Raw genomic sequence first — 16,458 nt, forward strand, 5'->3', positions numbered from 1 at the left:
GCGCTAGTCTAGACATGACGTAAACCATTGGGCAGGCCCGGAAGACCGAGGCGTTTGCTTCCGTGGCCAAAGGGGCTTCATTTCCGGGTGAAACTGGCATTGAGGGTGCTGGGGCGTGCGTGAGGTGTTTGCTGATGCTTCCTGGTCCAGTGGCCTCCGTCCCGGTGAGCCAGGCATGAAGATCACAAGGCAGAAACATGCCAAGAAGCATCTTGGCTTCTTCCGCAACAACTTCGGAGTCCGCGAGCCGTACCAGATCCTGCTGGACGGCACCTTCTGTCAGGCGGCGCTGCGAGGCCGCATCCAGCTGCGGGAGCAGCTGCCCCGCTACCTCATGGGGGAGACGCAGCTGTGCACCACAAGGTGGGCCCGGGGGGCTGGGGAGGAAGCACAGAGGGTCCGTCGGGTGTTGTAGAGGCGAGGCCATTGCTCACAGACCTTCATTGCGAGCTCAGGAGGTGTAAAACGCCCCGCCCACGTGGAGTTGACAGTTAAGTGGAGAGGTGAAGGTGGTCAGGCGAATACCTATAATAGAGGCAGACTGGACAGTGCCCTGTGAATATCACGTGTCATTAGCCTGGCGAATGAGAGCACATTATAGCAGAGAGATCTGACTTCGAATCATGATCCCAGTTCTACCAGCTCTGTGATTTCGGTCAAGTTATTTAGCCTCTCTGAGCCTCGGATTCCTCATTTGTAAAATAAAGATGATAATTGCTTAGAAGATTGCTGTAAGCTCAAACGAGTATAATGTACTAGAGCATTTTTCGGTATCCAAAGTGTACCCGTCTTCAAATGGTTGCTGTCATTTGCATAGCTTTTCTTAGTTTAAACCAAAACTCTGCAAGCCTCACAGTGAACCTATGAGTTACCATCTTTGATGTCCAGGGCAAAAAGTCAGTACTTGAGATTAAGGAATCGGCCCAAGGACATTTGTTTATTCACCTCGCTTTATTAAGTACCCCCTATGCCACACACTGCTCCCTCATGTCCAGTAAAGTGCATAAGTCTGTCTGCAGTGTGTGTTTTCACTCTAGGTCTGTTTCCCCACTACATTGAAATGTGGGAACACTTAGGATGGAAGCTTGTCGGGATGAAGAGGAGAGAGGAGAGAATTGTGACAGATTTCAGATAACATTTGAGCCCATTCACTTGTTCAATTCTGAGGGGAAGAACTATTTTGAATGACAGAAAAGAATGACACTTCTTGTTGTGGAGACCTCTTCACACGGAATGGAGTTATGAAATGCCTGGGAAAGAGGTTGCAGCACAGAATATATTTGGGAGTGAAACTAGGAAGAAGGCAAAGTGAGACTAGACCATGAAGAACTATTAAGAAATTTAGTAGTTTTTTCATTGCAGAATATTTACTTTTAAAAAAGCAAAAAAAGAAAATTAAAATGACTCATAATACCACTACTCATGAATAATCACTGTTAACATGTGCAGTGTCGTCCCTCCAGTTCTTTATACACACTCACACAAGCACAAGAATGGACTATTAAGCCAGGCAAGGTGGCTCACACTTGTAATCCCAGCTACACAGGAGGCTGAGACAGGAGGGTTGCCTGAGTCTAGGAGTTTGAGGTAAGCCTGAGCAACATAGGGAAACCCGCATCTGTAACTACAGCCATAACAAAGTATGGGCTTTTTCTGTGTATACTGTGTTAATAGTCTCCTTTTCCTCACATACCACTATTTAATGAACAGCTTTCTGTATTTGTTCAGAATTTCTCAAGCAGAGTCTCGGCTGAGTTACAGATACCCCCAAAGTTTTGATACCCTTAGTCTTCAGGGCTGTCTAACAAATCCTTCAGTAGTCTTTGCCCCTGAATTGATTGCTTTTGTCTACAAGCAATTTGTCCATATATTCCTGTGTGCCATAGAAATATTAACATTTTAAATATAGTGCTATGATATTAAAAAGGTTGAGAAGTGCCACATAAAATTATATTCTACAGCAATTTTTCTAACAAATTTATTTTAACTCTGGAATTTTTCAGACAACTCAAAAGTAGAATAATATAATGAAACCTCTCTCCAGCTTTTGCAGTTACTAACATGGCCAATCTTGTTGAATCCGTCACCTCTCCTTACTGATGGGTTGCTTTGGAGCATATTATTCTATCAATTCTTTGGCATGTATCTTGAAAAGATAAAGAAGCCTTTTAAAAATCAGGATTCAAACTAAATACATATATTACATTTGATTTATATGTCACTTGAGTTTTTTTTTTTTATTTATTTTTGAGGTGGAGTCTCACTTTGTTGCCCAGGCTGGAGTGCAGTGGTGCAATCATGGCTCACTGCAGCCTCCTCCTCCCGGGTTCAAGTGATTTCCCTGCATCAGCCTCCCAAGTAGCTGAGATTGCAGATGTGTGACACCACGTCCTACTAATTTTTGTATTTTTTAGCAGAGACAAGGTTTCACCATGTTGACCAGGCTCGTCTTGAACTCCTGACCGCAGGTGATCCACCCACCTCGGTCCCCCAAAGCATGAGGATTACAGGCATGAGCCACCATGCCAGGCAGTTTTTAAAAATTTTAAGTTTCTCCTCCCTTTAAATTGTGCAATTTATGTTTTTAAGAAATCAGATAATTCGTTTTTCAGTGGAATATATTTCTTGGCCACTAGTAGTTAGGTCTCTACAGAGTTTACTCATATTCAGGTTTGAAGATATGTGGAGTTAATTGATGAAGTAGAACAGCCGAATGTTATCAGGCCTGGGTTTTATTTTAGAAAAGATAACTGCAGTCATATGAAGGGTAAATTGGAGAAACAAGAGAGCAAAGGCATGAAATCTGTTTTGCGGTTGTTCAATCAAGAAATAAGGGGAGACTAAACCTGGGAGAAGAAAGGCAGGAACCGAAGGGTTCCCAAAGAAACGTTACGTTACTGAGATAGATAGGTCGAGCAGCTGATGGCGTAGGAGTATGGGTGAAGAAGGGCAGGAAGGTCAAATGTGATTTCTGATTTCTATCTAGGGTGTCTGGGAAAATAATAATTTCAAAGAGATGGCAAGTCTTGGAGGATAAATTTGGATGCAGGAAAGTGGTTTCATCTTAGACATGGTGAATTTGAAGAGTTGATGGCAGGATATCCACAGGCTGGCAGTACTCAAAATAGAGGTCAAGTCTAATGACTAAAGCAAGCAAAATCTTCTTAAAACAGAAAGATGATACAGGATATGAGGCAAGAAAGAATCTGGCAAAGGCTGGCTAGGGTCGAGGAACTCTTATGACTTAACATTTTTTTAAAAACAACTTGATGACGTGAGAAGTTTTACTGTTCTGAATTGAAAATATTTTGAAAGTGTACCAATTTGTACTTGAAGCAGAAGCTTATTATGCTATGGTTAGGACAAGGGAGCTGTTGTCAAACTACAAGTCTCGGTACCACTTACTAGTTACTTGAACTTTGGCATGTTACTTGAAATCTCACAGTGGGGTGCTTTAAAATAAGGATAATTTCAAGGTAAGCGACCTAACTTCATAGGGTTATTTTGAGATTAAGCAAGAATTTATGTAAAGAGAAATTTGCATGCTGCATGGAACATAGTAAGTGCTCAGTAAATTTTAACTGTTATTCTTCCTACTTGGTAAATGATTTTTCAAGTCATCTTTTAAAGTAAATGGTTACCAGATGACAAATTTAGATTGTAACGGCATAGTTTTATTTTAAGAAAAAATTGACTTTTTTTATACTTTATGTAAACAACTGAAATGTATCTGCTATAATTTTTCTTTTCAGATGTGTGTTAAAAGAGCTAGAAACGTTGGGAAAGGACTTATATGGGGCAAAACTGATTGCACAAAAATGCCAAGTTCGAAATTGTCCTCATTTCAAGAATGCAGTGAGCGGATCAGAATGTCTGCTTTCCATGGTTGAAGAGGGAAATCCTCATCATTATTTTGTGGCAACACAGGTGATACTACTTTTAAAACCACAGGCAGTTTTAACCATTTCTGTTTATACTTCATATGGAGCTATTTATAATCAGAAAAAAGTTAGAATGATTAGACTTTTAAAAATACAGCCTTCTAAGTTAGTTTGCAGTCAGTAAAAGCAATCGTCATTTGAAAATTTGAGGAAAACTTTAAGCATGTTGATATTCTTTTTAGTACTGGAAGATTGGTTTTTTTTTTTTTCCATGATTCCTTTGTTTTGCTTTTTTTGTTTGTTTCTTGAGACTTGAGGGTCTCACTATGTTGCCTAGGCTGGTCTTGAATCCCTGGGCTAAAGTGATCCTTCCACCTCAGCTCCTGAGTACCTGGGATTACAGGTGTTTGCCATCATGCTGGACACTGGCAGAAGTTTCTGTTTTTAAAACGAGAAATTGTTGACATGAGATGTGATTATTTGTTGTAGGGTTCTTGAAGGGAAGATAAGTAGAGCAAAGTTCCTATATTCTGTTAATGTTTTTTCGTGCTCCTGTATTTCCTGCTGTTTCTCAAAGTCATGGTTCATACTGCTTAAGACTGTACCAACAGTATGAAATATTTCAGGCTTTTAAAGAAAAATATTCCCATCTTCTTGAAGGCAGGAAAAGAGAGACTTTTGGGGGTGATAATAAGTTCACATACATACAGATTTGATTATCAGAATTATAAAATTACACAGAGGCAGAGCTGAATTTAGAATCTGAGTAGCTAATTACTACCCAGTTTCTTTTCCTTTAACCTCTTCAAGCATTCTTGACCCTTTCCAAAGAATATCTTAGAGTGGAAACAGGAGAAACCCACCTAACACATTTACCTTTGCATTAGTTTGTAATTTGTGGCTCTAGAGTATCGATAAATGCAGTTCACACAGCTGCTACTAACACTGTGCTCAGTTTTTATGTTTTTCTTCCTTTATCATAAAATATACCCCCATTACTCAAATGAATGAGTGAGGCTTACTCATTTGAAAAATAAAATACGTGATCTCTTTTATTTTTAATACAGTTCTTGAAAACCTATTTAAGGTACCTTAATTGACATTTGAACTGAATAATTCTGTTTTCTTTTAAATAGGATCAGAATTTGTCTATGAAAGTGAAAAAGAAGCCTGGAGTTCCTCTCATGTTTATTATTCAGAACACTATGGTTTTGGACAAACCTTCTCCCAAAACAATTGCCTTTGTAAAAGCAGTGGAGTCAGGTCAGCTTGTCTCAGTGCATGAGAAAGAAAGTATCAAACACCTCAAAGAGGAACAGGGTTTAGTGAAAAACCCTGAACAGAGAAGAAGAAAAAAGCGCAAGAAGATAAGTGGTCCCAATCCTCTTAGCTGTTTGAAGAAAAAGAAAAAGGCACCGGACACACAATCATCTGCTTCTGAAAAGAAAAGAAAAAGAAAAAGAATTCGGAACAGATCTAACTCAAAAGTACTTTCTAAGAAGCAGAATGCAGAAGGAGAATGAATCCTTTGGATACTTTTAAGGACATTCAAATGTGAAAATGAATTTTTTACAACTAGAAGTATTTATAATAAAAGACCAAACATTTTTGTAAATTAACCCATATGCTTTAGCTAAAATTAATTATAAAATAAAAACAGTGACCAGTCTAGCCAGCATGGCAAAACCCCATCTCTACTAAAATACAAAAATTAGCTGGGCACGATGGTGCACAGTTGTAATTCCAGCTGCTCAGGAGGCTGAGGCATGAGAATCACTTGAACCTGGGAGGCAGAGATTGCAGTGAGCCGAATTCGCGTCACTTCACTCCAGCCTGGGCAACAGAGTGAGAACCTGTCTCAGAAAAAAATAAAAATAAAAAAAATAAAAACAGTGAATGGGTTTAGGTGTGATGGTATTCACTTTACTTACTAAATGGTTTCGGGAGGTTGTTTCTCCAGGTAAAATTGTTGCCTCTCTGGTCCCATTCCCACCTTCAAACATTATATGCAAACAGTTTTAAAAAATCTTACAGTTCTAAAAGGCTTGTGAAAAAAAGAGGCAGTCCCTCTTTCACATTGACAGAAGAAACTTCCTCTTTCAATTCTAGTAGTTGAAGAATTTATATTTCCAAATTGTATGATTATACTGCTACTTTTTGATACATCAATTATTTATTGACTTCCTACTAGAAAGAGTGAAATTTTGCCTATTTATACTGTACCATTTTTCCAGTATATGAATATTTTACTCTTTGTACATCAGAAACTCAGTATTTTCATTATTATGACTAGGGTTTTTTTGTTTGTTTGACTTCCACTTTTCTTTTAGATGTAAATGTTAACTTCAATAGCAAGAATTCAAAAATAATATTCTCTTTGAGATTGACTGTGAATGCTATTGAAAAGTGTCTAAATTAGTCTGAGGATCAATGAGGGTCAATTCAGTTAGCAACTGAATAATGAAACCTGTCTCTCTCAATTCCCCTGGCAATTGTTTTAGTCATTTATCAGGCCAAAATTAAAATGTTTTTGTACTACAAGATGGAAGTATCAAATTATTGGACAAGTGAAATCTTATCAGTAGTTCCTGACTGACAGCTTCTGGAGCTACCCTAGAGCAGTGATTCTCAGTCTAACATTAGGTTATCATGATGACGTATGAGTAAATTCTTAATGGTTAAATGTGAGACAGTTCACATTTATTCCCATAGAAATGTCATTCTCATTTGAATTCAGAGATACTTCTTTGCTGGAAATTGGAATTATAGCTTTACACCAAGGAGTGACACGTAGACTAATCTGGCAAGCCAAGGTAGTGTTTGGATTGCAATGTCATGATTCCGTTTTAAATTCTTGACGGTAGAAACATTTTTAATAAGGAAGGCAAAAATACTGGAATAAAGTGAATACTGTAGGTTTTGTGAGGAAAGTTAACATTTGTCAATGACAAGCATTAAGGCCACCTAATAAACTAGACAAAGTGATAAGTGAAATATATACTGATGATACTCACTTCAATATGCTAAAATACATTAATTTTAGGTATTACTGTTAATCTATTTCTACTTAATCAGTGCTATCTGATTACCTGTTAATAGCATCTGAACTGGAGAGCTGGAAAAATCCACTTTTTTATGAAGCAGTAATTATAGAAGTACTAAAAATTACAATGTATTAGTTTAATATTTTGGCAGGGCGTGGTGGCTCACGCCTGTAATCCCGGCACTTTGGGAGGCTGAGGCTGGCAGATCACAAAATCAAGAGATCAAGACCATCCTGGCCAACATGGTGAAACCCTGTCTGTACTAAAAATACAAAAATTAGCTGGGTGTGGTGGTGTGTGCCTGTAGTCCCAGCTACTCGGGAGGCTGAGGCAGGAGAATCGCTTGAACCCAGGAGGCGGAGGTTGTAGTGAGCCAAGATCATGCCACTGCACTCCAGCCTGGTGACAGTGTGAAACCTCGTCTCAAAAAAAAAGTATGTTTAATATTTTAAAACTGGTTAGTCATTTATGTATTTTGCCAGTAAAATTACTTTAAAAGATATTTTAACAAAAGTCTCATATCTTTGTACTTCAGTTTTTTTGTGTGTGGATACTATCCCTATACCACTATCCCTAAAACTTCATAATTATTTGCTTTATTTTTTCATACAACCTGGGGAAGGGAACCATGGGAGTACGCACATGGGATCATAATCCATTGTGTGGTTTGGAAAAAGAAAATGTTAACCTCTGCTTTAGAGGGTAGCTACTAGCTTTGTTGGGGATAAAAGTGTAATACATGCACTTTTGAACTCTGAAAGTTTGCCAGTCTGAAAAGGGGTGTTTCTGAAGACCACTATCTTTTACGAACACTTAAAAATAAGTGTTTGCAGTTGTGTATGGGCATGATACTGTATTCTTTACATTTTTATAGCCCTGCAGCTACTTCTCATCCCTGCAAGTATATAAATTAAAACCAAGTCACTTTAGAACAGCTTTGAAACTAGAGTTTCAAAGGTAAAAGGATTTCATGTTTCTGAATCTGGGTAAAGCAAGATGGCTGTGATTTGACAGGTTTAATTACTAGTTTTTTATAGGTGGATAGAAATGAATAGTTTGGAGTCTTTAAAATGTTTTTTAAAATGTTTGCTTACTGTCTCTCTCTATATATGACATTATTCCCAATTCGTTTTATATCTCCAAGATATATATATGTATATAGGTATATACACACATTATATATACATATTCTATATAAGAATATTTTCCAATAAGAATATATTCCATACGGGAATATATTAGTCATTGATGTATTTTGCCAGTAAAATTAAAAGATATTTTAACAAAAGTCTCATCTCCTACTTCAGTTTTTGTTTTGTTTTGTGAATACTATCCCTATACCTATATTCCATACAGGAATATAGTCTATATATTCCATATAAGGATATATTCTATATATTCCATATAATATATTCTATAAAAATATATATTCCATATAAGAATATAGAATGTATAACACACGAATTTGTACTGAGTAGAATGTGTCAGTACATATTTGTTGAGTGAATGAAAATGAAGGCCAAGTGTGGTGGCTTATGTCTGTAATCCCAACATTTTGGTAGGCCAAGGTGGTAGGATCACTTGAGCACAGGAGTTTGAGACGAGCCTCGGCAACATAGGGAGATCTCATCTCTACAAATAATCGAAAAATTGCTAGGTGTGGTGGCGTGTGCCTGTGGTCCTAACTACATGGGGGGGGGGGTGAGGTGGGAGGATGGCTCGAGCCTGGGAGGTTGACATTGCAGTGAGTCTTGATCATGTCACTGCACTACAGCCTGGGCGACAGAGCAAGACCCTGTCTCAACAAACAAACAAAAAAGAAAATGAAATAAGTTCAGGTCTACCAGAAGGGAGAGTCATGACTCATCCAATTTCCAGACTAAAACAGTTCGAGGGCCAGAACCCCTTAATTTAAGGGGAGGCTGGGTTCTCTTGAGAAAGAATCCAGTATATAAAAATTACAGTATATACTTGTAGCAGTGCTTCAAGTCCTCTTTCCCACAGGGACCTGTGGCCACTTTCTAGAGGGACTGTGAATTGGGGAATAGAAATACTCAGACCTTTGGGAGTATTTCTGGTTCTGAATTGATGCTAATTGCTAGGGTCTCAAAATGCTACTGGACTACCATTTAGAGTGGGAGTTTATGGTGGTGAAGTGACAGAAAAATTGAGTTATAGGTCAAATTTGAGTCCGGTGAGCTCAGTAGGTACTTGAGCCCATCCTGTTTATTCCCAGTTCAGAATGTATAGTTGTTAAAGACATACTTGGTAACTGGTCATGTCCCCATATTGGCTCTCATTTATGGACTAAGGGTCATTAGGATAGGAAGGGTCAAGTAGAAACTGTTGGAATTTCTCTTTTCTGTCTTATAATAAACCAAAAGATAGGACATCATTGGAGGAATTGCAGAGATTATTAACACTACTATCATCAAATGATAGAATGAGGTAGAAGTGTTTACTCCTATCACATCTCCATTTAATGGATCTATTGGGCCTCTGCAGAAGGTAGATGATCTTAAAACCAATGACTGGATTATTTTAATGTTAATCAGGCATGATTTATTTCTAGCAGTTTTTTCAGATGTAATGTCTTCACTGGAACAATGAATACAGCTCTTGACACCTGAGACAAAAATGTGCACCGCCCCCCCACCCCCACCCCCACCCCCACCCCACCTGGCCCCTTCCCCATATCCTGCTCTTTATCAATGTGCTAGGACCACTAAAAGAACTTTGTTTTTTGGCTGAGTGCAGTAGCTCACGCCTGTAATCCCAGCACTTTGAGAGGCTGAGGCGGGTGGATCATGAGGTCAGGAGTTCAAGATCAGCCTGGCCAACATAGGGAAACCCGGTCTCTACTAAAAATACAAAAATTAGCTTGGTGTGGTGGTGGGAACCTGTAATCCCAGCTACTAAGGAGGCTGAGGCAGGAGAATCACTTGAACCCAGGAGGCAGAGGTTGCAGTGAGCTGAGATCATACCATTGCACTCCAGCCTGGGCGACAAGAGTGAGACTCCGTCTCGAAAAAATACATAAATAAATAAATGAAAAGAACTTTGTTTTTTCTTGACAAGGTTAATAGTACACCTTCACAGTCTTGCTTCATGCATATGTTGGCTCATAGGCTGTCAGCCATAATATAGTCTGAAGAGATCTTGATCATCTTGACATTCTACACAACATCACACTGGCCCACTACAATGATTTATTTGTATGAAAAACAGTTGCACCATCTTAGGTGAAAGAGGGAGGGCCAGGTGCAGTGGCTCTCTCCTGTAATCCTAGCACTTTGTGAGGCTGAGGCAGGAAGATCACTTGAGGCCAGGAGTTTGAGACCAGCCTGGATAACATGGCAAAAACCCTGTCTCTACATTTTTTTTTAATTAGCCAGGCACTGTAGCGTGCACCTGTAGTCCTAGCTAGTCAGGAGGCTGAGGCAGGAGGTTCTCTTGAAACCAGGAGTTGGAGGCTACAGTGAGCTATGATGACACCACTACACTCCAACCTGGGCAACAGAGTGAGTCCCCATCTCTTAAAAAAAAAGAAGGAAACAGATTGTTAATTGTTGTATGAAAGTTTAAATATATGTATAGAAGGGTGCATATGGATGCAGTGTAGGCAAAGGGGTGGGTTGTGCCAGTTCCAAGCTCACCTTTCTGTATTCTACATTGTGATGCTGGAGCTGGAACTCTGCAATGTACAATTTTCCAGTGACAGCTTTTTGTTGGGTTCTGCCAATAATAGGCTCTAGAGGCAGGATCTGAAAGGTTAGTGGGGGAGGAAAAGACTGAATTCCTCCTGTTGCTTCCTGTGAGCTTACTGCTTATAGCTTTTGTGAATATCATTTCTTCCCTTCTAGCAGCAGCAATTTCTCATCCAAGCAGGCTTCAGATCAAGTTTGCAACATTTGCAGAACCTGCTGTATTGCTTCAACCCACCTCCCTCCCACCAGAGAACCAGATACGTAAGCACTAGTTGGCTGGAGCCCACTCTTCTGAAATTTGTCTGGGTACTTGGCCCTGCCACTAAGCTGAGAGACATCAGCACCTGTGGATTAAAGCCTAGCTTCTCAGAGGTTTCAGCTCCATAGGGATCCTTTTTCAAGCTTTTAAATTTTAAGAATTCTAACCCTTTCCTTTTGTCCCCCTTGACTTAGGGACAGAAACTGCTTCCTCCAGTTACTACCTCCAGAATCCTTAGAGTTCACTTTTTAGCTATTTAGTTATCTGGTTAATAACTTTATACCTAATTAATATGTGTTTATATTAAATGTTCTCTGTTTACATTACTGCTCTGTTTTTTCTCTTAACTAGACCCTGATGGACTACAATAATTTTGCTTGGCCAGCCTTGCTTCTTGTGTCCATTCTGGAGCTAGAGGAAGAGATCATCTCTACCTAAATTAGATAGACTGAGATTGAATAAGGCATAGTCTACTAAAGGAAAAATATAAGGTCCTATTACCATGACAGGCAAGGAGGTATCAGAAAAAAAATCATATCTAAGCACTAAGTTTATCTTTAAACTTGGGAAGGTGAAAAGACAACCTCCAGAATGGAAGAAAATTTTTGCAGATGACATATTTGATTAAAAAACGTGGCCAGGCACGGTGGCTTATGCCTGTAATCCCAGCACTTTGGAAGGCCAAGGTGGGCAGATCACCTGAGGTCAGGAGTTCGAGATCAGCCTGACCACATGGAGAAACCCTGTCTCTACTAAAAATACAAAAAAATTAGCTGGGCGTGTTGGTGCTTGCCTGTAATCCAAGCTAGTTGGGAGGCTGAGGCAGGAGAATCACTTGAACCTGGGAGGCAGAGGTTGCAGAGAGCCGAGATCGCGCCATTGCACTCCAGCCTGGGCAACAAGAGTGAAACTTCGTCTCAAAAAAACCAAAAACAAAAACTTGTATCTAGAATATAGAGAAACTACAAGTCAATAATTTAAAACACCCAATATTATATCAACATAAAAGTTTAAAAACAACCCAATTAAAAAATGGGCATAGGGTATGAATAAACGTTTCTCCAAGGGAATATACAAATGGCTAATAAGCAGATGAAAAGATTTTCAACATCACTAGCCATCAGGGAAATGCAAATGAAACCACTATGAAATGCCATTTAATACCTAGTATGATGGTTATAATCAAATAGAAAATAACTGCTAGGGAGGATATGGAGACACTGAAATCCTCATATATTGCTGGTGGGAATGTAAAATTGTACAACTGGTTTGGAAAACAGTCTGGCAGTTTTTCAAGTAGTTAAACATAGAATTACCATATTATCCAGCAATTTTACCCGTAGACATATACCCAAGAAAAATGAAAACAGATACATGTACATGAAAATTCACAGCAGCATTATTGATGATACTCCAAAATGGAAACAACTCAAATGTCCATCAACTGATAAGTGGATAAACAAAAGGTGGTACAATGGAATATTATTTAGCAGAAAAAGAAATGCTACACATTACAAGATGAATGAACCTTGAAAATATGCTGAAAGAAACCAGTCATGAAGGATTATATATAGTATGATTTCATTTATATGAAATGTCCAGAATAGGTAAATATATAAGACAGAAAGTAGATTAGTGGATTCCTTGGGCTAGAGGAGATGGGGATGACGAGGGGGGTATAGGGATTTTCTGGGAGGGTAGTGAAAAAATTCTAAAGTCAAATGTTATGATTGATGCCCAACAATGTGAATATATTAACAGCCATTGAATTGGTATACTTTAAATGAGTGAATTTGTGTATCAGGTAAATTATATACCAATAAAGCTGTTTAAAAAGTGTTGTACACACAGTAGGCATACAATACATTCTTATTCATGAATTAGTCAAGAAACCAAGTGGATTGAACAAAATATACCTCTGCACTTTAGATGTATTTAGTGGTAGGTAAAGAAGAAAAGCAAATATATCCAATTGTTTCCAGTTTCCTTAAAAGGGGGAAAAAAACAAAATTTACTGACAAGCTATTTGGGTGCTAATATTTCATTTCTTTTTCTCCTATGAATTAATCTCAAGTGGGTCTCTGCCAGCTTACTAATGCTCACTGTCCACCACCTCATGCAGTCAGAAAGATGCCATCTGTTCTCTTCAGTTGCCAAAGTGTCACAGATTACCCACAGGTACTAAATGCTGAAAAGATAAATCTTCCAGACGCTTGTCATTTTGCCCAACTATTTTACAATGATATTTTGTTTAACTTTATATGAAAATGATAATCCCTATGTGATGAAATATTTTGATCTCCAAAATTGAATTAGCAAACAAATCTTTTATGTGCTGAGCAACATGAACATGGTGCAGTTTAGCTATCGGAAGTAATAGCATTCATACTGGGACTTACTTCGTTTTCTACATTCAGAAAGAGCAGGGCATGAAAGGAATGTCATTGAAGTTTAGAAGACCCATGTTTGCTATTAGTATGTGCTCTCCCCATCCGAGGCCCCTGAGAATGGTGGTAAAGCCAGGTAGCTAGTTAGGTAGGCAGCAGCCCTGATTTTGACAGCTCTGGGTTTTTCTCTCTCGTCATCATTCCCTGAAACAATACATTTTGACACTTAGAGCTGTAACTAGGATTTTCTTTGGTTAAAGTTCAAAGACATTATTTTATTCCACTCTTGTTTTCTAATAGTGTTTGATGTCATTTCTGGCACATAAGTGCTTAATAAATGTTGAATAAATGAGTAAATGAATAAATGAACAAATTGAATTGAAGTAAATAAAGTCTATTATTATCACCTGTTTCACAGGGTCTCCAGCCTTCCTGATTCATGACTGTCAGTATCACAGACATGTTCTCACTGTTTCTTTTATGTATGACAAAACAGGAGCTATGTAACTTTTCTTGTCAATACAGCACAGGTATTGCTCAAAACTTTATGCCTGGAACACTTGTACATTTGGAAATAATCAGCAGTTAGAGAAAAGAATCTTACATTGTGGTCAAAAGGAAGAAATAGTTAGAAATCTATTGTTGGCAAATATGTATCTTTTTTTTTTACAAATATGTATTTTAACTGAAATATTACTAACTTACCTCTAAAAATTATTTACTGCTTTTCTCATCACTATATATATATTTTTTTTTTCTTTTTTTTTTTTTTTGAGGCAGGGTTTCACTGTGTCACCCAGGCTGGAGTGCAGGGGCACCATCTCAGCTCATGCAACCTCAGCCTCCCAGGCTCAAGTGATCCTCCCACCTCAGGCTCCAGAGTAGCTGGGACTATGGTACTACGGGTGGGTGCCACCACACCCAGCGAATTTTTGTAGTTTTTATAGAGATGGGGTTTTTGGATGTTGCCCAGGCTGGTCTCAAACTCCTAAGTTCAAGCTATCCACTCTCCTTCGCCTCCCAAAGTGCTGGGATTACAGGCGTGAGCCACCACACCCAGACCTCATCACTCTATTTTAATGGATTATTTTGATTGGGAGTATTCTGAATATGTGTGTGTGTGTGTACACACTGTTGCACATAAAACACCTATTATTTTTTAGAACAAGTGTAATTAATAGTGCAAGACTGCCTACTGCCCCTCACCTTCTAGCAATCCTAAAGCTGTTTCCCAGAGATCATTGCTAATTTCAAGAGGATGGAGACATACTCTTTCATTTCTCTCTCCGTCAACCAAAAAAAGCTGATGATAAGAGAGCCATCATCTGACCAGCGTCTGACTCGGTGTCCTCCCTACTGTGTCATTATCCTTTGTACTGACATCTACTCTGCACTGGCTTCCTGGAAGACACCTAACCATCCTCCATTATTTCTCACTGCAATGAGGAAGTACTATAACCTTTCTGGAAATAATGGCCTATCATTATGCATCTGGTCCCTACCATGCTCTGGCTAAACACACCCAGGACCTTCTGAAAAAAAGAAATCTGAAAAAGAAAAAGGAAGTCAGAAATAGGTATATGTACAATCAGTGTGAGAAGCAGAATGCTGTGAGACAACGATTCTCAGTTCTTACTGTGCACCAGGATCATGGGGAACAGTAATAAAACTAATAGATATCCAACTCCAACCTGAGAGAATTAGATCCCTTTAGTCTGAGATGGGTCCAGGCATTTGTGTAATGTAAATGTCCTCCAGGTGTTTCTAATGTGCAGGTTGGTTGGGAATCTCTGGTGTAGGAAAGAACTTGAGTTTGAGAGTCAGGCAATTTCAGGTTCAAATAATCAATTTGGGCCTCTCCTTCTCAGTTTTCTAATAGGTAAACTAGGGTTGCTAGGGGTGTAAATAGTTATAGTGTCTGTCACCTGATACATGGTCAATAAATAGTTTCCAGGTTAAAGTGGAATACTATGCAGCCATTAAAACTTTTGGTGGGTGGATCACCTGAGGTCAGGAGTTCAAGACCAGACTGGCTAAAATGGTGAAACCCTGTCTCTACTAAAAATACAAAATTAGCTGGGTGTGGTGGTGGGTGCCTGTAATCCCAGCTACTAGGGAGGCTGAGGCAGGAGAATCACTGAACTGGGGAGGCGGAGGTTGCAGTGAGCCGAGATCACACCACTGCACTCTAGCCTGGGCCACAGACTGAGACTCCATCTCAAAAACAAACAAAAAAAACAAAAAAGGGATGTATTGTCTCACAGTTCTGGAGGCTGGAAGTCTGAAATCAAGGTGTTGGCAGAGCCAGGTTCCCTCTGAACCCTGCAGGGCAGAATCAATCCTTCTCTGCCCCTTCCTTGCTTCTGGCAGTTGCTGGCAATCCTTAGCCTTAAGGAAGGCCTCGTGCTGCAGCACTGCCACCTCCACCTCTGCAGTCACAGGGCGCTGTCCCCACCTGTGTCTATGTCTCTGCATCTCTTTTCCTCTATTTTTCTCCTTTAAATATTTATTTATTTATTTTAGCTATCTCCTACTAGAATGATTTTGTTGTTTTTTTTTAATTTTCTTTTTAGTTTCCTTTTAGTTTCTTTTCCTCTTCTTATAAGGACATCAGTCATATTGGGTTACAGGCCCATCCTACTCCAGCGTGACCTCATTCCCAACTTTAATTACATCTGCAAAGACCCTACTTTCTTTTTTTTTTTTTTTTTTGAGATGGAGTCTCACTTTGTTGCCCCAGGCTGGAGTGCAGTGGCACGATCCCGGCTCACAGCAACCTCCACCTCCTGGATTCAGTGATTCTCCTTCCTCAGCCTCCCTAGTAGCTGGGATTACAGGCACCCACCAACATGCCTGGCTAATTTTGTATTTTTAGTAGAAACGGGGTTTCACCATTTTAGCCAGGCTGGTCTCGAACTCCTGACCTCAGGTGAGCTACCCACCTTGGCCTCCCAAAGTGCTGGGATTACAGGTATGAGCCACTGCGCCCGGCCCCTACTTTCAAATAATGTCACATTCCTAGGTACTGGCAGTTAGAACTTCAACAAATCTCTTTAAGGAACATGATTCAACCCACCACAGAATGGAAAGAAAAGAGGTAAAATGATGGTTTTTGGCTTGAGCAACTGGAAGGATAAAGTTGCCATCAGCCAAAATGGAGAATGCAGCAGACAAAGCACA

The 16,458-nt window shown here is 39.3% G+C and overlaps 1 protein-coding gene across 1 annotated transcript; it reads left to right on the forward strand.

The window, feature by feature from the left end:
• On the forward strand, nucleotides 1–5,771 carry UTP23 (UTP23 small subunit processome component). The gene is made up of 3 exons (XM_054499241.2): nucleotides 1–363; nucleotides 3,753–3,927; nucleotides 5,018–5,771. Exons 1-3 carry the CDS (start codon nucleotides 176–178, stop codon nucleotides 5,402–5,404), a joined length of 750 nt encoding a protein of 249 aa, XP_054355216.1. The 5' UTR covers nucleotides 1–175; the 3' UTR covers nucleotides 5,405–5,771.
• Nucleotides 5,772–16,458: the final 10,687 nt, after the last annotated feature.

This window comes from Pongo pygmaeus, chromosome 7, assembly GCF_028885625.2.
Source record: "Pongo pygmaeus isolate AG05252 chromosome 7, NHGRI_mPonPyg2-v2.0_pri, whole genome shotgun sequence".
NCBI lineage: Eukaryota > Metazoa > Chordata > Mammalia > Primates > Hominidae > Pongo > Pongo pygmaeus.